General features: G+C 41.0%; 1 protein-coding gene across 1 annotated transcript in view; it reads right to left on the bottom strand.

Moving 5' to 3' along the window:
* EFCC1 (EF-hand and coiled-coil domain containing 1) overlaps positions 1-26,647 on the bottom strand; it is a 53,539-nt gene extending 26,892 nt beyond the window's left edge. The window contains exons 1-2 of the mRNA XM_072876155.1: positions 25,964-26,647; positions 24,137-24,543 (exon numbers count right to left, since the gene is read on the bottom strand). Coding sequence (XP_072732256.1) covers positions 24,137-24,543; positions 25,964-26,647 — 1,091 coding nt within the window. The remainder of the gene's footprint in view (positions 1-24,136; positions 24,544-25,963) is intronic.
* Positions 26,648-27,197: the final 550 nt, after the last annotated feature.

The raw sequence follows: 27,197 nt of genomic DNA, 5'->3' as shown, positions 1-27,197 counted from the left end.
TACTAAAAGCTAAAATGGTTAAGCAACTGGACTATGGGAATAAGCATACATTAAAAGACATGTAAGAAGTGTAACCTGGGCACACAGCAGGCCAGCAAAGACAGAGACTAAAAATGTAATCATGGTCATATTAGCATTAGCTGGACAGTGTTGCTCAATTCTAATGGATTATTGACCAGATCTTGACGGCTTCTCATTTCTTGAAAAGTTATTGCACTATTAAGGCCAGTTTTCTGATACCCTCTTCACATGCATGTATTTTTATAAAATGTGGCTATGTTTTTAGACCACAGGACTGTTGGCGTAGGATGTAAATGATGTAACTTACCATAAATGTATATTGTGTCAGTGTAAGGAAATCATGACCTAACCTGTTTGAAATTAGTAGGTATTACTGGGATAAAACCAAGATCAGTAATGGTCTCTATTAGGAAGAGTAAAACCTAGTGTTGCTGTAATTTATCCAGCACTGATATTGTATGGCTGGGATAATGTTCTAAAATTGCACGTACATAGAGCCTTTGGAGCCGCCCAGGGTGAGGCGTGTTCTCTATTAATTAGGACAATGGCACAATGAAATCCTGACAGTAGCCCTTGAAAAGAACTATAATATAAGTGATAATAGAACTTCTTTCTGCAGGACAAAGGAGCAATACTTTTTTATTAGTAACTTAAAATCACTCTCATTCCTCCCCCTGCCCCACCACTATTTTTTTTCAACTACATTTTAACTCAACAAGCAGAAAACTTGATTGAGCAAGTAGTTACTGCCTTGGAAATTGCATATAGATTATTTAACAAGGGTATGAAAAAATGAAACAAAACCACCTTCCATCCTTTAACAATGCCTGCGGCTCAGTTTCACTTAGAAATGCTCAGCCATGCAGCAGAACTGCAGTACGTGGGGAGTAAACTTCATCCAGATTCTGTGGAGCCTAGCAGGCTGTCAGAAACCAGAAACAGACACTAAATTATGTTGAAATATATTAAGTACATTTTCTACTTCTGTTTTGGATCTTCTAGCTCCACAGTCTAGAAACTTAGATGTCTAAAGCAAATCAGAGCTACCTTAAAGGTGATTGAAAAAACACTTTTGAGAGTGATTCTGTTTCAGCTGCTGTATATTTAAGGTGTTAGAGAACTTACTAACATTAGGTTATTAGAAAAGGTACATTACGTAGGTAAGATCTTTAATGATACATGGCTCAGTGCTAGTGTATTACTCCCTGACTAATGGCTGGCCATACGTGGACGTCCCAGACTCCGGTGCAGCCCTATGGTTCCTCTCAAGTAGGAGAGCTAATAAATGAGGTGAAGGAGAGGGGGGCAGATGGGAGTTGTTACTAGGCACAGTCCACACAGGAAGGCTGGGTAACTGGGATTCATGTTTTCCCAATCAACATTACTCTCAATTGCTCTAACGAAGGACTCCCCTCCACGCAGCAGTCCTGCTGCATCTGAGCTGGGCGCAGCTTGTTGGAGGGCTCACGGTTACCTCCGCAGGGCACAGCGCTACTCGCATCGCGGGCAGCCCCTACACACAGCAGTGGGTAAAGACGGTTCTTTTGGGCAGTCTTACAGGTACTTAGGAACAGACACTTCCTTTTGTTTTCATAGAGTTTCCTCAATAGATATCCACAGGAAAAGAGGGAAATCTGTATGAAAAACAGGAAGCGGTTCTCAGAAGTTCTCTGTAACATAGCACTAGGAGGAAGACTTAAAATAAATGCAGTTGTTTGAAACGGTAGGTGATACCAGTAGTATTATCTTACTGTAAAAACAATGATTAAATTTAACATCATAGGGCTATAGTAGAATTAAAAACCTCAGGTATTTATAAAAATATATTTAGCCTTTCATTTTAGTTCACAGTAGGTGACTAATATTTAAACTTCTGCAACCAGGTTTTTACACCATATTTTCTATTTCCACTTTATTGCCCTGGGCAACTCTTTTGGAAGACTTCTCATCTGCCTCAGCCTTGGATGAGATCCCAAACTTTCTAATGCTGATCCATTCCTCTTGCATCCAATATGAGACTTAATAATTTCCCTTGGCTTTTTGGCATTCTACAATGCAGTTTCAAATCCTGAGATTTATGTATTAGAAGAAGGAAGACAGGTTAGGATAAAATTTGACACGCAGAAATACTTGTTAATGAAAACCCCCTAGAAACTTCACATTTAAGTTCCTTTCTGATCCGTCTTCAAACTCCCATAAAGTCCCACATGTCATGGAGAAGTTGTTCAAACTTTTACTGCAAGTGCTGAAGAGGGGTGGGGAAGTTTGCAACTCTCCACCTTAAAGGCAAGTACACTCACACTAGGAAAATGTTCCAGTTGACTGCTGGCTGCATTAGGAAGCTCATTAGCCTATGTAGGCTTAGGTGGATGGAGGCAGCCCATTAGAAAATGGGGATATAGCATGTGGGATGGCAATTTTTGAGGAAGAAACCCTTAAATTTGTAAATCCTTAAAAAGAAATTTGAGCCTAATTTTACCATCACTTTCTATATTTAATAAAGCCAGATGTCAGGAAGAAGATGGATTTGGCCTTCACAGTATGTTGTTTGTATTTGAGAATGTTAGGGATAATATATTCTGTGCTCATTTCTAATACAGAAATAGGGAAAAAATGAAAGCAGAATATGTTCCTGAGTTTTACTGCCAGGTTTTTAGAAATTAGCAACATTATGTTTCAAGAGATATATGAAATAAAAATTCAAAATCCTCACAATCCCAAAGCATCTAAACCAAACATACCACTTGGCTGGCAATACTGCTATTTTAATTTTTAAAGCTGAACTAGCTACATACCAGAATTTCATGGAAGCATTTCAGGCATGGCACATTCTACTTTTTAAAGTTTCCATTAGAGTGAGTGTAAAAGGCTTTGTAGATCTGAAGTAGTCCCATTGAAATCAAAGCAGAAAGAGAACTGATATGCTGCAGTGCTTCTGGGTTTCTTTCAGCTTAGTCCCACAATAAAGCCTGATGGGTTTTGTTTGTTGCTTGAGTTAAAACTATTGAACAGAATGGGGCTTGTCTATGTATCTCACACAGAATCTAAAGATACCGTTTTATCTGAGATGATAGACTAAAAAACCCAGTAGTAGGTCTCTGTAGTGAATGTAGATTTTTCTTGATTTTGTTTTCCATAGATACTTTAAACAACTAAAGGGGGGGGGGGGGTGTCAATATAATCTGTGCAAAGTGCAACACTGGTGTATCATTAAGCCTGAAATTTATCACTAGAGACCCCTTCCCCCTCCAAACCATCAATTATGGTTCTTGAAATTATCTTGATTGTACTTGTTGCTGGCCACAGTCTTTCATTACATGATTGGTTGCCACTCTGTAGTGTGCCATGTTGTTCAGGAACTGAGAGAGACTCTAATAATCCTCTGTGAGTGAATTTTTATACACTACAGTGATTAGGCTGGCAACAACAGCAAAAGGTAGGATTTAACATGCTCTGCCTGCATTTTTGATTGTAAATTCCTTGAAACAGGGCATGAGTACATTAAACATCATATATCTGGAGGGTCATTTAAAAAAAAGATGCTGGCAGTAAACTAAGCCAGCTGTACATTTATGTCCTCGAAGGATTAATGACAGCATCCCATGAGCATGCAGAAGTCTGGTTTGCATTAGCAAAGGCTCACTGAATTGCATTCATCCTGGCCAGAACTGGGATATTTAGGATAAATACTGCTTATTTTCAGGTCCCCATCCTACTGGGAATAGAAATGACCTTAGTTTCTGATGTTAGGGCCACTATTAATGCTTGTTTGAGAAGTGACAGGCTCCAGATTTGCTGAAGGGTCTAAGCTGGTAAAAAAACGCAACTGGTGCATAAATTTCATTTTCTAGTGGAAGCATTTGTTTAAAATGTCAGATCATTCCCAGATCTCTAGTTAAAACCCAAACACATCATTAGTAACAGAAAGAAAGGATATATCACATGCAGATGTATTTCAGATGACTATAAAACCACATCATGCGCAACTGCCTCAAGCAGCCTTCAGGTGTCTATACCGGTGATGACAGAGAATGTCTTGTGGTGAGATTTCTGGCAGCGGCTTTAAAAATTGTTATTTAAATACACTTATCAGAATAATGGGAATTTAGGCTCTTAGGTCTATAGCAGCGTAGGAGAGACACAACGGCATGCATGCAAGATCCCAGTATCCCTTAAGACCACTGTTTACTTCAGTTCTTAGAAAGGCCATGCAGGATCAAAGGTTACTTCAGAGTACCCCATCATTACTGTTTAGTAAAGGGCTTAGCAAAATCTTGACCTACGGCAGAACTTCAATGCCTTCCTTTATTTCAAAAGAGTTTCTTGTATGCAGCCTTTTAATCAAGTCCAGGCAATTCGATTCTGTGGAAATGTTTCAATTGCTGTATTTTCCAACCTAGACGGTACAAGATTCTAGGAAACAGTTTTTTCTGGCCATGTGCAATTTGACATTGACAATCTACTTTTATTCAGTTGAATGTATATTATAACTTCACTGTTGCAAATGATACCTAGATGTAGGACTCTGATAGCTGGGCTGGTAAAACAAGAGCTGCTTGTTTAATGCTTGCTTTGTGCACGTCGCAGTGTTGATTGTGACTAACCCATGTTTTTAGAGGGAGACAACTGGAATATTCAGTGTATCTTACCTTCCCAGTACATATCTGGTAACCCGGCAGAGCCATACCCATCACATTTGAAATTTTGGGGTCTGTTACTTCTGCAACTAACTGTATTTGTTTTCAAAACCAGGGAAGAGAGTCAGTCCGCAGTGACACTGTTGCTCATGAAATAGGTTGTGCCAGCACCTCCCAGTCTGAGGGATGTGTGCTACTGGCGTGGACAGGATTTATGTGACTTACTCATGCTAACATCAGTGTGACCTCCTGGATAACTCAAAGGGGGAACTGATACCTCTGTGCTTAGGAAATTGTAATTGAATTCTGCTGCTGTCATGTTCTTTAGGCTCAAAACTCGAGAGATCAAATAGGGTTTTATCTCCATTCTGCTAGTGCTACTACATCAAGGAAATGTATTGTTTTCCTGTATTTCATATCACCTATCTTAAAAAAAAAAAAGTTAGCCTAAGTTGGAGAAGGACTGAGGATTTCCCTGTACATTCTAAACCCAGAGACACGACTGTAATGTGATGTAACCACTTCCTAAACTTGTGCATTTAGAGCATTCGTGAAACATTCATAGCAAACGTGTCCTTGTTTGTTTGCCCACTGTCCTATCCATTAAGCAGATACAAGCTTGTGTGAAAGTTAAATTGAGCGATCAAATGTTTACAGAGAACCCCAGGGTGATGTGACATTCACCTTGGTCCAGTTTTTATTGCATTCTAAAATAGCAAAGACAGTTTTATGAAGGATTGATTTGAATTTTGGAAGTGACTTGAAGCAGAGGTTGTTTATGAAGTTGAATGAGGACCCAATTATTATTGGGATTTTCAGTTGCTCCTGTAATAAAAATGGTAATCAAATGTCCGTACCTTGTTAAACAGAGATAAGCCCACAAGTTGGAGCTTCATCCTCTAGAACCCAAATTTGATATCGTGAAAATGATATCAGTGGCTCGATTTAAGCCACTCAGAGCCTGATTTGAGTATGATTCATGATGTTACATCACCATTCCATATAGTAACAAGTTACAGAAATCCAAACAAAATGTAAGGCTTACAAGAATGTATTGATCTTTAAATGGATATAAGAAGATGAGAATTTAGGAATGACCACACTATGCTTAGAATTTCATCCTGTCCACTGTCCTGTCTCTGACAGGGAGCTATAGTGGATGCTTCAAAAAAGAAATACAGGCACAGAGGAAGTCTAGAGCAATCTTTTCCCGGGTTCCAATAATCAGCATTTTGAAATTTCCACACACAGAGCATGCATATGGACTTCTGTGGTGTTGTAATGGACATATAAAAGCTTATCCTTATAGACATGTAAAAACTTATCTGAGTTTTTAAATAGTTTCACAATTTCACAGAACTGTATCATTAATTTTGACAGTATTTTTCCTCCCCATTGAGAATGATAGTGTTGTGGTTAAATTGTGCAGAGTGCCGATGTTCTCTCAATGTTGGCTCTCTTTGCACACTGAAAAACGAGCCCGGCATGGGTTAGAGCCTATTACTTTAAGGGACCCCGGAGCAGTAGACAAACAGCTGACAGTAATTCATGCCGAGTAGACAGAACACCTCCACTTCTTGCAGTATAATAAAAACCAGCCTACGCTTATGTACAGTGCATAGGAAGGCCCCAAAGGTCTCGTGGAGGATTTAAGAAAGAAATCACGTTTACTATTTCCAAGCTCTGTCTATTGCTGTGGTCCCACTGAATTGTAAAGATTGCATCTGAGCAGACAAAGATCTCAGACTGCCATCAGACCAATCTCATCCAGTGCATGGGCTCATTTCCTGAGCAACGGCTCTGGAATCCAAATTTAGGTTATTTTAATTAAATGCTTCTTCATTCCCTGTGGGTCTGTGGCCAGTTGAAAAGTGCTCTAGAGATCGATTTTAGCATCATATATAAAACAACAAACATCTCTAAGTTTTAGTAGAGCCGGATATGCTGTTATGTATTTATACTTATTTGCCAGCACAGCACCTATAACAATGGAAAAAAGTTCCCTAACTTAAAAGCACAAAACAATCCATAAAGGAAAACTTTTTGGGATTAGACCTGCAATTTTGTGATCTGATAAAACATGGTTTATTTTTAAAAATTAAATTTCCTGAAGAGGAAAACTACAATGCAGTGTTTACAAAACTGAAGAATTCTCCTTGTAGAATAGAATAATTCAGTTGGAAAGAACCTAAAGCTATCATCTAGTCCAAGTGTAATTCTTCTAAATTATTGTTTGCTTTTTCAATTGTCTGTATTTGATATTCATGATGGAGTTCTCTAGAATACACAGCATGCAGACTTCTCCAAGACATACATTGATGTGTAATAGATTTTAAATGAGAATTTTCTTAATAATCTAAATGGGTAATTTCATCATGCTCCTTTGACATATACATTTATCTAGGACTAAAATATTCAGGATACGGCCTGTATTTTATATCTTTGGTTCTGGCAAGTACACAGTAACCTCTATAATAATAGATTTCTGACATAACAAACATTAATGTCAGAGTTCAAAATATACATAAGTCCTTGGCCACATTTGCACAGAACAAAGTAACAAGATCTATTACGCAACATTACCTGCTCATCTTACCATTTAAAACAGAATAGTTATTATTCTGGCGACATGAGTTATTACAATGGTCGAAATAAGTACAGTTTGAGTCGTCATAGTGTATTTATTAATAGAAGCCTACTGCTATGGGAGCAGCAGTACTATTTAAAATCAAACTCATTGTATTCCTAAGTGATGCTGTTGGTCTAAGTTTGGAATGACTGCTTTGCTCATGAATATTAAGTGAGTAATGCAAGTGGTCTGAATGTGTGCTGTATATTTAATAATTTGTTTCATGTAATCTACTTAAGCTTTGTGTTTTACAGGACAGCTATTCCAGTCTGATTCTCTTCCATTTGTATAGTCAGGCTATTCTTACACCCTTGTAGGGGTTTTAAAGGAAGGGAGGATTCCCCATTAATACATTTCAGAACCTCTTTGTTCCTTTTTTCAATGAGATATAATGTTGTGTTTCTATCTCAGGGCTACCTGGACTAGAAATGAGAAAAATCCCTCTTTCCAGGGTTATAGAACATAATTTTCTCTCCCTGACAGCCCCAACAGAGTATGACAAACCAAGTTAGATGTGCATTTATGGGCAGATATAGGTGAGGCACTTGCATATGCATGGTGAATGTAAGGTATCACACTAAATTATTGAATTTATAATTTAGCCCTCTAAATTATTGAACAGAATCTTTAATATTGCACATATATGCACATACCAAGCAACTTGGAGTGAAGTGAGAAAATGTGAACAGAGAAATACCAGCATATGTCCATGACAGGCAGCTGCGAACAGCATGAAGGCCAAATAAATGTAAATGTTAAAGTACATATTTTATTTCTGATAAACATACAGTATTTTGAAAATGCTCTGCTTGCCCCCAGATCTCAGCCTGTGTTGATAACCACTGGGCCAACACTCTTACAAATGATCTTTTTAAATTATGTAGGAAAATATTTGCTGTGCCAGCATGTCAGAAACTCTAAGCCTAGCTTTTCAGATTAAATTTTGCTGTAGGCATGAACGGATAAAAAGGATCTTTGCAATATTGGTATGGCTGTCTCTTACACAAAACCTGACATCTACATTGAATAGTGTGTGCTGGTTTCCAGCTCCGCGGGGAACTTCTGTGATTTGAATGGAAATGAATTAAGTGATTTGAGACTGGACAATAGGCATCCGTCAAGCAGAGTCTAGAATGTGAAAGCATGACCTAAAGGGAGGGACTTGTGCAGGGTTTTGCCATACTAGATTGTGGTTGGACTCCTCAGCTATCTAATCCTGCATCCTACTCATTATGTCCCACAAGCAGATGCTTAGGAGGAGTGTGCAAGAAATCCTGTGATAGGTTGTTAATGGGAAAGTTTCATCTAAAGCTGAGAGTCAGAATTTGGCTCTCACACTGAAATAGAGGGTTCAGAGATTTTCCAAAATGCTAGCTAATATTTATCACAGTAACTCAGAAATTCTTCTTACCAGAGTAATAGTTCATCCATTTTAAATCCTGCTAATCTCCAGGTATCAGTGATATTTTGTAGCAACAACCTCTCATTTAGATACACAAAGAATTAAACAGAATCTGTAAGCTTGTAGTTAATCTTTTCCTATCTTAAAGGTAATTGTAGAACCATTAACTGATGTGGGTAACAGCTGCCTACTTCTGTGGTTGTCATAATTTTAACTTTTTAGATGGGGAAACTGATGTGAAGGAAAAACATCAATGATTCTTCCAAAGCTATGGTCTTAAGTCTGAGTCAGGGCTAAGCTTAGAGCATGGGTCCTCCTAAATTGTAGTTGCATGAGGTAAGCTTGATTCTCAGACCAATAACCTAGGATTCCTGCAGATGAAGACAAGGCAATGACACCTCCTGAAATCAAACTATATTTTGTCATTTTATGTATATTAAAAGTTCAAAGAGAATACTTACATATACATTTCCCCTGATACTCACATACCCTATTGCATCCTTAGTCCTTCCCTGGCCTTTCACTCTGCAGTATGTGTGTAGATTTGCTTGGTGATGCAGGTAGAGATGTCATCTTTCTATTTAATACCCGCTAAGAGTGGTTTTTTTGTAAATCAGTATGTTAGTTGCTTTCTTAATCTAGGTAACCTTTCATCAAGCTAAGCATCTTGCAGGGAGGTACTCCACAGCTCGCTTTACCCGCTGTGTAAGAACCACTTTTTTTTGTCTGCTTGAACCTGCCTCCTGCTTTCATGTGATGACTCATAATTCTTGCATTGGAAGAGACTGAACAATTCTTCCCTATTCATCTTCTTGATCCCAATGAAAATTTCATAGACCTTTTTCACATCTTTCCTCAGCTATCTCTTTTCCACATCTGCAAGTGGCTAAAATAGTTTCCATGCCTTTTTTTCACGCTTGTTGCCTTTTCTATGCCTTTTCCAGTTTTATTCTGGTTTAGGTGGAAGGATCATAATTTCCTTTTTCTGATACAGGTGTTCTATGAATGTGCATAATTGTTTTCTTTGTTTTGTTCTCTATTCCTTTCCTAATAAATTTTAATATTATATTTGCTTTTGTTACTGCAACTCAGCAACTGAACAGCTACATCCATAGAGTTATAAAGCTCAAAGATACAATTCCTGAGCAGTTATAATAAGCTCAGAGTCCATCACTCTATCTCTTCCACTGAAGTTGGAACTGTTGTTTCGTTGGGTTTTTTTTCCCCAAAGTGCATCAGTTTTCATTAACACGGTAGGTATTACCTGCCATCATCCCGTCACTCAGTATCCTAAGATCATTCTGCAATTCTTCAGTTGGTCCTTGTTCTTAACATGTTGAATAATTGAGGCATTGTTTATTTTTTATTTTCATTATTATTTTATCTAAAAATCAAATGATAATCACATTAAAGTGGCTTTCCTCACCACATGATACATAAAGCACATTTTTCTAACTAAAATACAGACCAAACAAAACATGTTTTCAAGTACTAACCAAGGCAGACTACCAGTCATGGTTAGAATTAGGATAAAACTGAAGTTACGTATCCAGCCGCCCCTCAGACAGTGGATGTTCTGATCTGAATCTGAATCTAAGCTTTGTGATTCAAATGCATTTTTAGTTGAGACATGAATCAAATTACTGAGGTGGAACTTTACTGCTTGTAATTCCAGAGATTAATCCAGACTCACCTCTGAAGTATGGTATCTTCTGGAGTGTTTTTAATGAGATAGAAACATCTTGATAGATCATGTTTTTTAATGTATGACAGCATACCCTTTATTTTAACACAAATTAACCTCTTTAAAATAGAAGATCTATAATGCATATCATCCACTAAGTACATGAATGATGTATGCAGTATGCATTTGTTTAATTGGGGGGAGGGGAAGCCCTTTAAACGTAAGGATACACAATCTAAGCCACATAAACTTTTCTACACCTGTTTTATAGCACTCAGCTCTGACCTGGCACTTTGTATGTTATATTCTGGACCAGATCATGGTTTTACACTTCCATTTATAAAGCAATGGAAAAAAACTATCATTTTCATAAGCATGGTCAAAGCAGCATGTGTTCCCAGGGTGCTGGGAGGATTTTTGTCTTTGAAAAGTTGCTTTATTTTAAGCTTGGTTAAAACACAAACCAAACATTCAAAAGCATTGGTTTGCTTAACTTCACTGAAAATAATAAACACCTGAAAGTGACCTCGGGCCTCTGCATGTTGAATCGATGGGTAATTCATAAGCCTGCTTTTAGAAACAATACAGTACATGGTTTTCTTTCCATATTTCAGCAGCTCTCCCAGTTCACATTCATCTTGCCTATTGTGAGCTGTTATACCATTCTCCCTCCAACATAGCAGTTAATTAAAATTAGCCATCCTTGTTGCCAGTATTAAAACTTTATTTTGAACCAGTACTCTGACCCTTTCTGAAGCCTGACTGATGATGGTTCAGATCGCCATTACACTGGTCGTCCTACTAATCCTGTTCCCTTTGACGAAGGATAAATATCCACGCATTACAGTTCATTTTATGCATGCAGGAACCTTACAGGCTGTGTTTAGAGATGTAAAAGGAAGGGGGTCTGTCTTCCCACCGTGGCTGTTCAAGCACCAGCTTCTGTCATAATGAAATCAAGGAAACCAACAGCTGAGTGTTGTCTGCTGCCTTCGGATGGGCCCCCTTTTTACCTCTCTCAACAGCCTCTTGTTTTGTTTTGTACAAACTACGCAGTTTCATCATTCATTCTGACTGTTTGATTTCAGCTTCCATTCCCTCGGTCAAAAAAAAGGCTGGCAAGGGAGGAAGGATGAAAGAAGGTGACACTTTGACAGCTCCTTTTTCACGGTAATGAGCAGAACTGCTCTTTCTTTCCCCACTCCTGTTCAGCATGGCCTTTTCTTTCTTTATAGAGCCACATGAAGGGAAGAAATTGCTGGTTCAGCTTTGCCTTCCAGGGACTGACTAGATAAACTGGAGCGCGCTGCGTGTCTTTTGTGGGCTCTGCCTATGGAGTCATTGCTTTGTTTAGGGGTTATTTTCTGTTTGTTTCCTATATATAATGACAGGTAAATGCAGATTAATAGAATTAAAGTTTCGACTTGAGTACACGAGGCAGCAAAGCATCAATTACTTCCTGGTGACTTCTGTACCGTGCCTCATGCTCATTCATGAAACAGGCATCTGTTAATTTAGCTAGTCCATGGGAGCCTGCCACAGAAAAGCTCACTTTGCTTGGAAGAGGAAGAAAGAATTGCTACCTTTCCGGCATTAATAATCTTCTGTTCTAAAAAGAACATAATTTAATAAAGAGGTAATTTAGACTATAAGTAACCTGTATCCCAACTCAAAGAAAAGACTCGTTCGATGCAAGACAGTGCTGTTTGCAGAAGCAGAGCCTTAACTGATAAGGTTGGAGAACTGCAATTTAAGTATAAATGACTTTTAGTACTTCACAAGTGCCAAGCCTTAGGGACTGACAGTTTCTCTGATTTATATGAAGTACAGGTCTAAACACCTCAAAACTCTCAGGATTTTAGATCTTTAATCATGACTATTTGATGTGAACTCGGAGCTTAGATCATTCATATACTGCATAGTATTTACCTAAAAAGGTTTATTTACTTTTTAATGTTTCCTATTTTTAAATGCATTTGAAGCATCATTCGGAAACTGGAAATCATGATGAACAAAAAACCCCAAACCAAAGAAAGCAAAGCAGGTAGGTAACAACAGGAGAGGGAGAAAAGTAGCAAGCGTAAGACTGACAGCACAGAAGTAGACCCAGTATATAATTCTGCTGTATTTCTGAAAGATACTAGCCCCCTGGCTACGCTGAAAGGTCTCTCATTCAAAGCTAGTGCATTCACCTGGGAATGTCCTGTCAGTGCTGTTCATATTTCACAGCCAGAAGACTTCTTCTGCAAAACCAGTCACATCACAGCCAGGGCTTCAGCAGTATGGAGATACACAGTCTTTCTGACGATATAAGCTAAAAGCACTCTTTTCTTGTTTTCTCTTTTTCCTCTGCTAAAGGAATTGTCCATGGGGACTGGGGATAGTGTTGGAAATTGAGCAGAGCTGTACACATGCATTAATGGAAACATAGATCTTTCAGAAAAGGACCAGCTTTTGCTTGTAGCTGGTCAAATTTTTGTTGTTGTTGTTTGGTTGAATTAGGAATCTGAGGAAAAAATGTTTTGCATCTACAGAAACTGCTTCTTCAACACGAAATGAAATATTTCATTTTGGTTTAATTTCTCTTTTATGTATTAAAATGGTATTTTGAAATTCGATTTAGCTACACTGATTTAATGTCATTCAGAAAGGAAAAATCAAAACACTCCAGCAAGAAAACATCCAAATAAAAGACCACAATTCTGCTGCTTTTCCTTTTATTTTTGTCTATGTGAAATCTTGCCTGATGCAACCTAAATATGCAACTAGTTTAAACTGTTTCCAAACTATATTTTTGGACAATGAACTATTCAGCCTGAGTACTGTGCCTGGGTCTAAGTTAAATTGGAGCAGTTGCTGTAACTGGGAGTCATCCATCTGTTTACCTCATTCACGTCAGATCCGTCAGGCCACCAAATTAAACCACTATAAACAGCCACCTTGATGTCTTTTTGTTCTGCAGTAGAGAACATCTACGAGACCCGTGCTTTTAAGGGTATGTCTATGTTGCGCAGTGTAAAATCACTTGAATTAATTCCAAAGAGCTGGTGTTTGCGCTGTGCAGCTCTGCAGCACTCAGACGTGGGGTGCTCAGGATGTTGTGCTGATGCAGCTACCCTGCCCTCCGCTCCAGAGCGGGCTCGCTGGCAGTCAACACATTGATGCACCACAAAATATAGGTGTACCCCTAGTTTCATACATACTGTTGGAAATCCCACCTTCGGATATTTGCTGACACAGAGATGGGTAGGATACCTACTTTTCTGCAATTTTCATAAGCATCAGCCTTGCTTTGACTGCTCATACTGTTTGTGTAATTTTCTGCTAAGCAGAGTGCTACTTAGACCTACCAGCTCCAGGAGTGTGAAAATACCATACTCGGAACTCAGCTTAAACCTGACAACGTTCTGCTTTAAGCTTGGCTGACCTCAACATATGCAGTTCCAGATACTTTTATGTTATGTGAACTAATGCCAAGGACATGTGATGGGGTCAAGTACAGAGAATAAAAGCAGAGCAGATGTGCTGTGAATACCAGATTTTTTTCAGTGTTATGATTAATGTGACATCATGAACCTTCCCTGAAACACTCTGCTGTGAAAAGAGACTTGACAAAACAAAGCACAGGGCCTGATTTTATTCTGTAGATTTATTGAAAGGTTTGGGGTCTCTCCACTGCAACCTGATTCCTAACACTTGGCACCTCTTTTCTTGAAATGGATGATGTGTGATGTGATGGCAATTAGCACTTGAAGCTCAGGCGCCCTTCAGATAACATGTTTTCCCACAAACAAGGAGGGACTGCAACACACAGTCAATCACAGCCTCTACACCTTATTTTTCAAGTGGTTTTAAGAACGATGCCGTGAAGGCTGAAGTTACTTGTTATGCAGAAGTAAATTTCTAAAGATGTGTCATGCTCAAAGCTTACGTTTGACATTTATTGTCCAACCGTCGTCTTTTCATAAAGTACATTCCTACGTGAAATGGCATTAGCAAGCAGAATACAGTCTGTGATACAGATATCTGCCATAATGATCAAGCTTCATTCCATGCTTTACATTTGAAGTTGAGCTGCAACCTTGTGATCCTTTACGGATACATATATCTATTAATTTCTGTCAGAATTTGTCAGATTTTCAGATGGGCATTATGAAAAGCTATAAAAATGTATAAAAATTCCTTTTTTCATAGATAAAGAATGATCTCTGTAAATAACAACTAAAGCCAGCCTCTTGATATATATTACAACTTTCAGGTTGCTTGACTTGAGGACACAGGGAGGTTCCACATCTGGAATTGGGGAAATATCTCTTCTCTGTAAGGGACTGAAGCAAATACTTTGACCAGCTGATCCTCCTGCCCTTCTTCTTCCCCTCTTCCCCCCTCAAAATCTCAGTCTGAGTTTCCAGTTTACAATTATCTCAGAATGTGAAGCTTTAAGATCAGATGCATTTAATCAAGATTTTACTTATAATGCAGGGCATTCTTTTCTAGTTTTTTTTCTAGTTTGAGGGCAGCATTTTTCTTAGGTTGTGACTGCAGTTTTTCTTAGGTTGTTTCAGTGGCTACAGTTCTGAATAGTTGACATTCAGATTGCAAGGCAAATCTAGCAAATACAGGAAAATATGCTGAGTATCACAAAGAGAATACCCTAAGCCAAGCAGTAGAGAGGCAAATATGAGTCTGGATTTTAATCATTCTGCTAAGCAGGCAGATGAGATGCTGATAAAGTTGAAAAAATGTACTGGAGAACGAAGGGAAGAGAACAGTACAGTAAACATGGCCAGTGATTCAGCAGGAATTCTGACTGCGGTGAGAAGACGGGTAAACAGAACAAACTCCAGCAAATATTTGCAGTACTGCTAAATAACTGTCTCGTGTCAGTTATTCTGAAAATTCAGAAATTGCCTATATTGTATTTCCTAACATCAGTCACATTTATTAGCTCATCCCCCAACCTGCTTAGATTCTAGGCAGTTTTAAATACAGATTGACTATCTACCTGTGTGCAAGTATCCCTGGCAGTGTCCTAAGTAACATGATGGTATCTAAAATCTTTTGATTTTGCCTGTACTATCCTAAGGATGGGCTTGAAGAACTCAGTTTGGCTGTGGGTTTGCATTATGGCAAGTTCCCGGTGAAGTCACGGAGTCAACTAATTTGACTTTCTAGATATTTCCCCAGGTCTCCAGATAATTTAGTATTTATATTACATGGAGGAGCTTTTTGAGAGTTAATGATGAAATAGAATGGTTGCCTGTGCATCTATTAAAGGCTAGATTAATTTCTTTCTCTGGCTGGCTAACTCTAATAGACAACTGGTTGAAGAAAGCTGCTGAAACAGAACATATTTCTTGCAAATTGAAGGACGGGTTTGAGTGGGCTGGTCCCTCTAGCATTTCCAGATTTCATGATTCCGTGCTTTTTTCCTAGTGCATAAATTAAAAAGGCTTTTTGTTGAGTTTTGTTTTGTTTTTTAAGCATAACATAGGCAAATTTCCCTTGAACTATTCTAGGGTGACTTCACTCATCTTGTCACATCATTGTCGGTTTTGGGATGTATTCAAGAGATAAGGCCTCCTCCCCTGCAGATCATTAATCCTTCCATATTCTGAGAGCAGACTATTTTAGCAGAACAAATTAGTTTAATCTGTTTGAAAACTTGGGTTATCAGCATCTATCTTACAGACTACCTTGTCTATTTTGTATCCTGAAGGAAAGTGAGATGAGGAGCAGAGAGTAAATAATTGCTTCTTATTGCTTTAGTAGAACTCCTCCTCTCCTCATTTTCACGAAGTAAATTTATGAAGAAAAAATAAAATTTCTTCCCTTTTTATTCCTCCAGCAGAATAACAAGCTTAAAAGAATGCAAAATTCTCTGCTTGTGCGTGAGTGTAGATGATCAGCAGTGTTTGATTTTCAAAGTAACTTATGTGAATTGACAGCAAAAATGACATGCGTTAAACCTGCTTGAGATATGGTTGGTTGATTTGTTTTAATTTGTTGGTTGATTTGTTTTAATTTTATTCTTGGAGGGGCTCAGTGGAGTCATCGAGTACTTTATATTAACTGTGTGTTGAAGTGCCTGACTGAAGCACTTGTCAATGCTCTGGTCCTCTCAGGGTCTCGCCCCTGGTGTTTTTACTTCAGATTTTTGTCAATATCTTTGACATCCAGGGAGGTAAACATAGAAGCCCCAAGTTTAAGCCACAGGTTACGCTTCGAGATTATGTATTACTACTTTGTCTTACAAAACTGACCTGAAGGAAAAGTAAGTTTTTAAAACACTGCTGGCTCTTCAAAGCATCTGTTAGGGAGGTTTGGCAAACTTCCATCCAGTAAAAGGTTTATTGGCCAGTTACGTTCTCGTTACTCCTGTAAGCAAAGGAGTGCTGCTAATGAATTCAACAGGTCTGATCACACGAGCATATGAGCAGAGAGCAGCGCAGCAGGACCGGGACATACAGGGACCTTTCAGTGAGGTGGGGAAAACTGGAGCGCTCCAGCAAGCATCCTTTCCTGCAGGTGCTCTTTTGCATAGGAGCGGCTACAAACTTGTCAGGTTTGCTCAAGAACCAAACGAGAGGCCAAGTGCGTGACTGTGTAGGCACGCTCCTCCTGGCTCCCCAGAGAGGTTCGTATCACCTGTAACACTTTGTGACAGGAGGCTACAAACTCTTGGTTTACAGATGCGTTCTTCTTGGTAATAGATGACTGTTCTTTTCATGCAGCTCTCCTACACTGATGTGAGTTGGCTTTTAGGTCAAGAGAGATGCATAGATCCCAGTCTTGTCAAGCTGGTAACTCCATTCCCAGAATAACCCCAATGCATTGAGTTTTCTGTGCTTGTATCTGCATGCAGTGGGATCTGAAGTGTCAGGATCTGTCAGACGGATGATATCAAGGTTAATGCAATTCTAAGGTCTATAAATTGAGCGCAACAGCAGTACACAGCAGTGATGTCCTGCCACTGGCCAGCTAGGCCCACCAGGCAGAAGGTACCTAGGAAGCCTTTATGGCAGAAAGTGACATACTGCAAGTATTTGATAGAAAGGTGCTATACAGGAGCTCCCCCAAGTAATCCAGAGGGTTGCAACTGACAGCTAATTATGAGCTAGGACCACTTCTGTTTGATTTTGGTTCTTGCAATGACAGCGAGGAAGTGACGTTGTTCTGGGAGGCGTGCTTTCAAAGTGGCCTAGCCTCTAACAGGGAGTCCAGTCTTATGAAATTATTTGAAAGGCATGGGGGGAGTAGGTGTTTAATTTAAAGTTATCTTTGTGTATGAAATTAATCTTTGATTTTTGCTGGCATAAGATGAGATAGATAACATGTTGCATCACCTAGAAAGTTTGGGCAGTAAAAGGTGTCCATTTCCTTGGGGAAAGACTATAAAGCCGGAGAGGTGTGATGCAGGCAGATGAGGGAGGGAGGGAGGGAGGTGCACGGCTGTCACTGGGGGGGCCACCAAGCTGCTGGCTGAATTTCCAGGCACTGATTTGAGGGAGAGTAGCTGCAGAAACACTGACTGCACACCTTCTGGGGAAAAAATAATCTCTCTGGCATAGGAGGGGTTAGCATGATTCAAATTATGCACAGAAGGGCAGGAGACAGCTTTGAAAGGCAGCTGCATGCGTCAGATACTGTGTACGAGAGGACAAAACTAACTCCTTTAGCTTGAACTGTCTTTTTATTACTGATGACTATGGCAGGGCTTGTAGTACGCTTTAATCTCTCTGTCCCCAGGAAGGTATGTGCAATGAGGTCTGCTAAGTGACACCTACAGCGGGTTCAACAAACGGTGCCTCCACAGAGATGTGGGAGGAAGCCTGGGCCACAGCGAAAGCATGCCCACCCCAGTGAATGGGCAGCGTCCATACCTGTGGCATTGCTGGTGTGCTCACAGTGATTTACTCCAAACACAGCAAATAAGGCAAGCCAGATGAAAAGGGAGGATTTAGTGAGAAACCAGGGAAAGTCTCCCAAGAATAAATGCTGAGTAACTAAGAGCCCAGCACTGAAAAAGGCCGGAGAACTGGCTACATTTCCAATGTCAGAATTAGCACCAAAGTACAAGCTTCCTTGTGGACAAATGCACTTGCATTAATTTGAACAGATTTGAAGTAAAGCTTTTACTATTATTATGGGAAGCAAGTATTATTAATGTTAAAAAGAATTGAAAGAATATTCTTGCATTTGAAATAAAACTAGTCCTTCCATAGAAGGAGATGCTGTACATTTTCTTCAATGTCAAGTTAATGTATTTAAATTGCTCTGTACAGTTCTCTCTAGCATATATAACAATACCTTCCATTATCCCTTTTTGTGAAATCAAAATGTTCCTTTAAAGTGTTTCAAATTAGTAGTAATCTGATTTGCTTGCTTAGCTCATGATTCTTCTATAACTAGAGACATGCAAGTAGTCTAAGCTTCATATGATGGGAACATATTCACCTGTTACTGTTAACTTCTTGAAAAACTTAAAGTTCTGTGGTTTTTGGCAGACTTCTATGTAATATATAACTTCTTACAGTCTTAAGTAGAAGAAAATATCAGGTACAAGCAGAATTAGAAATAAAATGAGATGACATCAGTTCATGCAGAACAATCTGCTTGAGTGCTCTTGCAGATGAGGCTCTGCAAAGTAACATTTTATTTTACCCTCCATGAGTTCGGTTCCCTGACTGTCATTGTTCTCACTGACTGCCATCAGTCACTGCTCCCTGCCTGTTGTTGCTCTCGTCCAAGGACGTACTTATCATCTGCAGTTCTATCCAGTCTTTTGTGTAGTCCAGCACATATACACCCACAGTCTCTGTTCAAATTTTGTGCCATCGGAAATAAATTGCCAAGATGCACTTCACCTTACAGCCAGCAAGTAGTTGATATTGATGACACTAGACAAGCAGAAAGTTGTCTGGATTTTCTTTATTTAATGTCTAATTTTTTAAATAGAAGAACAGTTCTAGAATGCCTAAATATAAAACAGGCATTATCATTCAGACTGGAAATAACCTACTATATACACCTTCTTTTGGGGATTAGTGTTTCCTTCCTAGGGCTTTTGTTTCTTCACCTAACAGCGCTGACTCTGTAGCAGTTAGGAGTATTTCCATACTCCTCTCCTGTTCTTGGATGATTGATTTGGATCTGTTTGGTCCATCTTGTTATATTTTACAGAGTAAATGATAACCTGAGAAATTACTGAAAAGATCAGGACACTGCCTCCTAAAAGAAAAGAAAAATTGAACTACTTCTGATATAGGATAACTTAAAGCATCACTTTTTAGAAAAATTAACACTGGTGACTTTATGAAAGAAATAAATGGGGGAAATTATGCTAGAGGCCTCTACCTTCATATTTTTAAGAGAATATGAGGGGATGAAACAAGCCTCTCTGCATTCCATGTAAAAAGGATTCCTACTCATTAACACATCTAAATGCTGATGGATAATTAAGTAATTTGGGAGACAGACCATGCATATGGGAAGCATTTTTGGTATTTTATGACCCCTTCCACTGACCTATGTAATTACTGTGCTGCTGGCTAACACAGCAACATAAAACCTCTGTGAACATCTCCATTAGGAAGTCTATTTCAATTCTAAATGACCTTTCTTTTTGTTTGTTACAGTGGGATCAAAAAAAGGTTAAATTCTGTTATGCCCTCCAATGCTATTAAAGAGGAAAAAATCTGTAAACTTTATTAAGTAATCAATTTCTAAGCCACCTACAATGTAGTATAGAAAACAGAGCCAGCTTTTATTTGGCAAGAACAATTCACATCAAACCAATCTAATTTCCTTCTCTGACAGGGAAAATGGCTGAATGGATAAAGAGAAGCAGTAGATGTGACATTTTTATTATAGGTAACATTTTTTTATGTGGCATTCTTATAAACAATACTTATAAATCATAGGACGACATTAGAATACATGGACGGTGTCACCTTGGGCTGGAGCAAAACTTACTGAAAAAAATTAGTTTAGGGAATAGCTGTTAATGATGTGCTCTTGGACAGAGCATATCAAGCGGAGGTCACCAGAATCTGTCCTGGGACCTAGCCAGTATGTTCATTTAGGCTTCCAACTTTTGAAAGAGAAATTACAAATGTGCAGTTGACATCAAGCTGGGAGGGAATGACAGCAATTTGGAGGTTAGTCCCAATATCATCTTGAGAAACTGGAAGAGTAGTCCAAAAATCAAAAAGCTGAGCTTCAGTAATAGCAAATGAGAAGTCCTATACCTGGGAAAATGAAATCAAGTGCACCGGTACAAAATGAGAATAACTCTCTGGGCAGTACTGCATAAAAAAGGGGGCTTGCATAACTTCCTAAACTCTTCCATCTACTGACATTGTGAATTATGCATTTGTGATATAATAGCAATGATAAAGCATGCAATTTCTTGTGACATGTATTTTTCCTCTGAAATGAATTGAATTCATGCTTTCCAGAAAGGAATTTCTTTAAATTTACCTTTAAAGTATCTGAGCTGACTAATTAAATGGCCAGGGATTTAAAAAAAAGAATAGTACAAATATCTAATGGTGGAGAAAATAGGGAACCAAAACCTGACACATGCATCCAGCGTAGGAAGAATAGGGTGTGCACCTTGAGACAAGAAGTATTGACAAACTATTGGGTCAACTAGGTTGGCTTCGGAACCTAGTAATGTGATAGGGACATTTCAAACCCTGATACAGGAGCCTGTGTACTCAGAGAATGGCTAAGTCATACAAACTTCAGTTAGCAAACATTTACCAGAGATGTTGATAGCAACATTTTGCATTAAATTTGCAGGAATATGAATCTGTGGGCAGAAAAGGCAATTGTAATTAAAGGTTTTCCTGAATTGGGGTACCTAATCACTTGCAGGTGCTTAAACGCTTTCCTGAATAGATGCAAACTGTGTTGTTTCCTGAGTTAGGGATTATAATTTAAGGTAATTGTTGTGATTCCAGGCCTAACTGATGGCAAGTTGGTGTAAGATGAAGGTCTAGAAGTGGGACTTAGATGCTTAAAGAGCTTTGAAAATCTGAACCTAAAAGAAGAAAGCATTTTCTTCTTTAGAAATGCAAAAGTATAAAGGAGCAGCATGAAAAACTCATAGAGCGGTCTCATCCTTGAATATGATCCTCTCTGGAAGAAATTAGACTTTGGCTGAAGTAAATAGTGGCCATACCGAGCCAGTTAAGGTGAATTCTCAGGAGACAAATCTGCAACCTTAAATGCTTTCTGCAGTATACTCAAATCCCCACCCATTTCCTTCCACTGCTACCTTGCAGCATTAATTCTTGCCAAACCTAGATCCTGCTTACATGCTTACAAACTTTTTGTGGTAATTGGAAATGGAGAAAACTGCTCACTGGAGTACTAAATTAAATACATACTGACTTAAGTAACAGTACAAGTAATACACTTGCCAATTGACTGAGAAACCTGGGGGATATAGCAGCTGTCCCTCCATCTCTACGCTTTGGCCAACTCATCATCTTTCCCTCAACGCGGACTTCCTAGCACCTCACCCAAACTATGCCCATGGGTTTTGGACTTCTGCACCCACAGGAGATGATGATTCTCTATGAGCAGAAGGAGTTCCTGCCATCTGTAGCACAAGTAAGCAAGTGAGTGGGACAAGCTATGATGCCAATGGCTGCATAGGGTAGAGAGAGCCATGCTAGCGTTAAGCTCTTTCATCACAGTAACACAGAGCTCTGCACAGCTTAACTTACCTATTTTCTGCCAGTTTGGGCATCTCTGTGCCACACTGTGGACTACGTGGAATTACGTGGTATTCCATATACTGCGGAACTGTGGAATATGACCGTAGGCATGCAAGTCACAATCATCATTAAGCAGCTCTGCTGTTAAACTGTTTAAGCCAAGAGCAGTATTACATGGACAGGGAGTTGGAAGTGCTTTATGGCTAACATAGAATCAAGACCTGTTAAAGGGTCTTGCATGTGGAAGCTGGCCTGGTCCTGTGCTAAATGTGCCGAGGGGCTAAAAAAGGGGTGTAGCTTCCAAATGCTCAGTCTAGCACCATTCCTGAGCTTTACACTCACTTTAAATTAGCATGCAATTTTAAAATAAATATTACAGATGAATATTATCTTACAAAGAACATTTTTTACAATTACATAAACTCACACTATTTGTTTTGATGTAACCCATAAAAGGTCCTGCTCTGAAAGGCCCAGTTGACATTTCTTATTGTCTTTAACTAGTTCATCTCTACCTGCTTAAAGGTGATTTTTTATGCTTCATCATACTTTGGAAAAGCAATTCTGCAGGACAAGAACTCATCTTAAGTCTTTGGTGGTCATGCCAGGGAGAACTTGATAGACTAGACAAGTAGCGTGATCTGTCTCAGCACCAAGAGTTGTATCATTCATCCAGATATCCCTGTAAATGACAATCATCTTGGACATCCCATGCCCTCACAGTGTTTTTAAAATCCTTCATCCAGATATCCCTGTAAATGACAATCATCTTGGACATCCCATGCCCTCACAGTGTTTTTAAAATCCTTCATCCAGATATCCCTGTAAATGACAATCATCTTGGACATCCCATGCCCTCACAGTGTTTTTAAAATCCTTCATCCAGATATCCCTGTAAATGACAATCATCTTGGACATCACATGCCCTCACAGTGTTTTTAAAATCCTATAGATGTTTACATAAATGCTTTTATCTTCTGCAACCACACAGGTATTAATGTGCACAATGCTTACAGAAAGACACCGGATAAAATGATTATTTTTAGAATTTCCTCACTTCATAAACCAGTACAATAGCTATGATGCTACAAATAACTCCCTATGAATTCTTCTTATAAGCAAACGGAGGAAGTGTAAGTTTAGGAAGAGACAAGGAGTTCAGAATAGACAATATATTAAAATACTAGTTTTGGTGCAGCTAGGAAAAAATATTAGATATTAGCTTTACTTTGGGTCAGTAAAAACAACATTTCATTCCACAGGTCAGTTTGAAACTTGGGCAGAATTGCCTGGCACTGAGTAACCATCAATGAGTCCAAGTTTTGTCTGAGGTAAAAGGCAACAAAGGCAGTGAGCTATTTGTGACCAACTGTCTCAGTTTTGGAAACATATTTATTTATGCTATTACAAAAGTGGGGTTTAGTTGGATGATGTATTTTTTGTTTGAGACTCCCACTATATTATTGTGTGGTTTTAGGAAAGTGTTTTAACTTTTCTCTTCTGGAGTATTACATATTCTGTCAGTGAAGAAGTGATAAAATTGCAGCAGAGTTTAAAAGTGCTGGCCAGAAGTTGGCCTTGTGTGTTTTTCTCCAATTCGTATGACAGGTTGAACAGCTTTCATAAGAAATGGAGGATCAGCCGCCTGATTACGACTGGCTTTGTATGTGTGACTGACCTAGCAGAAAATGTCTGAACTGATATTAGTTAAGGTGAAAAAATAAGTGTGTTGGAAATGGATTCTGAAGGACTGTCAGCAATTTCTTTTGAGGCTTTCTTGAAGTATTACTACGTTGCATCGTGTTGCTGTGTTTGAGGAGTAACTTCGGCTCTCTGTAGATCAAGCATCCTTATTTTGGCCTACCTCCCACTGAACGGGCCTGGTTCTGTTATGGATCCCTACCAAGAAAATTGCTAAGTAGCTTCTAATTTCCCTCTGGCTACAGTTTAGAAGATGTATTTGGACACATTTAATAAGCGACAACCACAAAATACTGTGATTTTATAGGCATTTTTTGACGGACTCAAACTTACCTATAGTGCTGCAGTTCCGATTCTAGCTGCTGAATGTACATTTGCAGATGTGGCACTTCGTTAGCTTTCACTTCCAGCTCCTTCACTTTACCAAGACTGTTGAGGACGGCGTGTCTCGCCTCTTCAACCTTCTTCCTCATTTCTGCTTGTTCTCTCTTCAAGTTACGGTTGCAGTCTTCCAGATTGACCAGAGCTTCCTGAGAGCTCTTCAGCTCTCTCTCCAGCTCTTGATTGAACCTAATTGCTTCTTCAATTTGCCCATCCCTGGAGCTCCGGATGAGTTCCACTTCCTTCAGGACACTTTGAAGGCACTTGGTCTGGGAGTGGTTCTGCGTTAACTGTCTCTTACTCCCTATAAAACAGGTCCCCTCTTCCTTATGGTTAGCATGGCTTTTCCGCAGTCCTACCTATAATGAACAGGAGTAGAAAGCAGAGAGAAATTAATGTGTTTTAAAGCAACTGCCGTTTTAATCAAGACTGAAAATGGCTGGATTGTTTTTTGTTGGGTTTTTGTTTTTAATGACATATAGTTGATCAGCAGCTAATAAGCTGCTTACCTTTGCGAAATACAGAGACAAGGAAACAATCTCTGGAAAGTATTTTTTAAATATGTATCTATAAATTTAATTTTAAAACTACTCGTTAAAGTGGAAAATTAGGTTATTGCACAAGTTTCTGTATAGCTTTAATGTCGTTACTTTGGTCTGTCCTCAAAAGGCAAGTAGTATTCTGAAAAAAACATTCCCAGTTATGTTTTTTATAGAAGTGAACAGAGAGCAGCTGGTGGTGGTCTGGACCTCTCATCTTTGTCCTTCTGATTCCTTCCGGGGCCTTTGACTGGTGACTTCGTGTTTGCTTCTGACTTCTTTCACTTTTCAAATGAAAATGGGAAAGGTGGCTTTCACCTGCCACGCTGGGTGTTGTGAAGATGGCCAGCCAGCTAACGCCAAATGGAAGTGTCACGCGTGGAGCAGAGTTCTGTGAGTGTTGTGTTAGTATTAAATCCAACCTGACCAGACCCGCCAGAACAACCGGTGAACTCAGCCCTTCGGTGCTCTGCCTGTTCTGTGCTATTTCATGCCAGAATAATTTAACTGCTGTTATGTATGTATGCGTTTCACTTGAGCCAATACAGCAGAAACAGAAACCAGCCCCAGAACGAATGGGGCTCTGCAGAGGAGCCAGGGACTGTTCATCAGGAGCCAGGGACTGTTCATCAGGAGCCAGGGACTGTTCATCAGCCCGTTTGCAGAACTGGCTCCAACTCTGAACTCTCATGACCACCCTCTGCAGAAAACACACTTCTAATGTTTCTGACGTTAGAATGTTTCTACATTTATGAGTGAGTAATTGCATGTGCGTGTGCAAGTAAGAACTCAAAAGTTCTTTCTTTCTTTGGAAAAAAAATGCAACGGTGCATAACTGGCATGTAACTGACTGCAAGTGCTATAGAAAAAGCAGCATTACTCTGCCGTTACAGGTCTGTTTGTTAAATTGACATCGACCATTTTAGCAGGGTGGTTTGCAGTGCATCCCTTAAATGTATATAATGTCACACTGGTGAAAAACACAACATTTCTCCTCAAAGTCTCCGTGTAACCAAACTTTGCTAAACCGTTAATGCCGACGGTGAAAGAGCAGCCCAGGTCTATGCCGCCCTCCCTTTACAAATCAGCCTGGGGCCGGAGCGGTTATTAACACCGGCTTTTCCGGGGGCAGCGTCCTTCCTAAGCGACTCTTGGGCCGCAGCCACGGCCCGAGGGGGCTTTGAAGAGCCGGGGGAAGCCGGGCGGCCGTGCCCGCCCCGGCCGGGCGTCGGAGACTCACCTGCAGCGCCAGGCACCGCGCGTCGCTGCTCTGCAGGGCGGCCCGCATGTCCTCCACCAGCTCCCGCAGGCTGCCGTTCTCCTCCTCCAGCTTGGCGATGCGGTCCTCGGCCTGCTCCAGCGCCACGATCTCCTCGTAGCACTCCCGCGAGCAGGGCCCCGCCGGCCGCCGCCCCGCCGCCTCCCCGCCGCCGGGCCGCCCCGCCGCGCCGGGCCCGGCCGGGTCCCTGCGGCGGCGGCGGGGGCTGCGCAGGCGGATCTGGGTCTCGATGTGCTCGCTCTCCCGGCCCAGCGGCAGGCGCGGCACGGCGCGGCGAGGGGCGCTGCCCGCCTTGGTGCTGAAGTAGCCGCAGAGGCGGGCGTGGAACTGGCGGAAGGTGAGCTCGGCCGAGAGGCCCTCCCACAGCCCCGCGCACTCCTCGGGGTCGGCCGCCGCCTCCGCCGCCTCCTCCAGCCCCAGCACCTGGCAGAGCGTCCGGAAGTCCTCGCCGGGGATCCTGCCCGCCCCGGCGCAGTCCAGGTGGTGGAAGATCTCCTGCAGGTACTGGTCCAGGCCGGTGGCCAGGACGACGATCTCGTTCTCCACGCCGCGGTCCAGCCCGTAGTGGTAGGCCAGGGCGCTCACCAGCCACTGCGTCCGCCGGGCCGGCCGCCCGTACGGGTCCCAGCCCTCAGGCGGCTCCATCGCGCCCGCCCGCCGCGCCGCGCCGGCCGCGCTCCCCGACCATCCTGCGCCCGGGCCGGCCGCCCCGCCGGCTGCGCCCCCGCCCCGCCTCGCCGCCCGCCCCGCTCGGCTCCGCGCCCGCGGGCGGGGCGGGGCCGTGTGCCGGGGCGGAGAGGGGCGCCGGGGGCCGCCACGGAGCCCCGGCGGCGGGGCCTCTGTTCCCACCGGCCCTTTCCCGGCGCGGGGTTTTAGGCTCCCCCTCACCGGGGGCCGCTGTCGGCGGTGGCCAGGCGCCGTGCGCCGGCCCTGCGGGCTTCGCCGGGCGAAGCGGGCAGGTGCCACCCCGCTCCCTGCGTTTCCCGGGAGCAGGGCTTCGGCCAAGCCTGAGCTCGAAGTTTGTTTCCAACTGCTGAACTACTGTCTGGTTCCTTTTTAACACGAGCGAAGCGACAGCGTGGCAGAATCCAGTTTGACGAGTAACGCTCGTGAACGAGTGAGTGGTCCCGCTAGGTTAATGAACCTAATGTGCTTAAAAGTTGATCGTCTTTCTGTTCGCTCAGGCTTTGTCACT

Source organism: Ciconia boyciana, chromosome 11 (assembly GCF_034638445.1).
Source record: "Ciconia boyciana chromosome 11, ASM3463844v1, whole genome shotgun sequence".
Lineage (NCBI taxonomy): Eukaryota > Metazoa > Chordata > Aves > Ciconiiformes > Ciconiidae > Ciconia > Ciconia boyciana.
The sequence above is the reverse complement of the archived record's forward strand: the minus strand, read 5'-3'. Positions and strand labels throughout refer to the sequence as shown.